At 50.5% G+C, this 295-nt stretch overlaps 1 protein-coding gene across 1 annotated transcript in view; it reads left to right on the top strand.

Annotated features, from left to right (window-relative positions):
• Positions 1-295, top strand: part of LOC119594793 (hemicentin-1-like) — a gene marked incomplete at its 3' end in the record, with an annotated part of 75,652 nt that overhangs the window by 73,430 nt on the left and 1,927 nt on the right. The window contains exon 34 of the mRNA XM_037943882.1: positions 95-242. Within this exon, the coding sequence (XP_037799810.1) occupies positions 95-242 (148 nt within the window). The remainder of the gene's footprint in view (positions 1-94; positions 243-295) is intronic.

Raw genomic sequence — 295 nt, 5'->3', positions numbered from 1 at the left:
CATAATTAATCTTAGTTTGCCATATCTCCATATCACGACCACTACGTGTTTTCAGAGGATATAAACGAAGATTGAATTTTTTCGTTTCACTCAGAACCGCCCACGATGGAGGACGGGGGCGCCGACGAACTGACGGGCGTGGAAACTGTGGAGGGAAGAGACGCCAAGCTGTGGTGTCGGGCGGATGGGTCGCCAGCGCCCGAGATCGTCTGGACGAAGGACCATCAGCTCATTTCTCCTCCGTTAGTTCTCTCTTTCAAGGGTGATGATAGGGATAGTAGTGATTATAGGGATG

This window comes from Penaeus monodon, chromosome 34 (assembly GCF_015228065.2).
Source record: "Penaeus monodon isolate SGIC_2016 chromosome 34, NSTDA_Pmon_1, whole genome shotgun sequence".
NCBI classification, from domain to species: domain Eukaryota; kingdom Metazoa; phylum Arthropoda; class Malacostraca; order Decapoda; family Penaeidae; genus Penaeus; species Penaeus monodon.
Note: the sequence above shows the minus strand (reverse complement) of the source record. Positions and strands in the feature narration are given on the sequence as shown.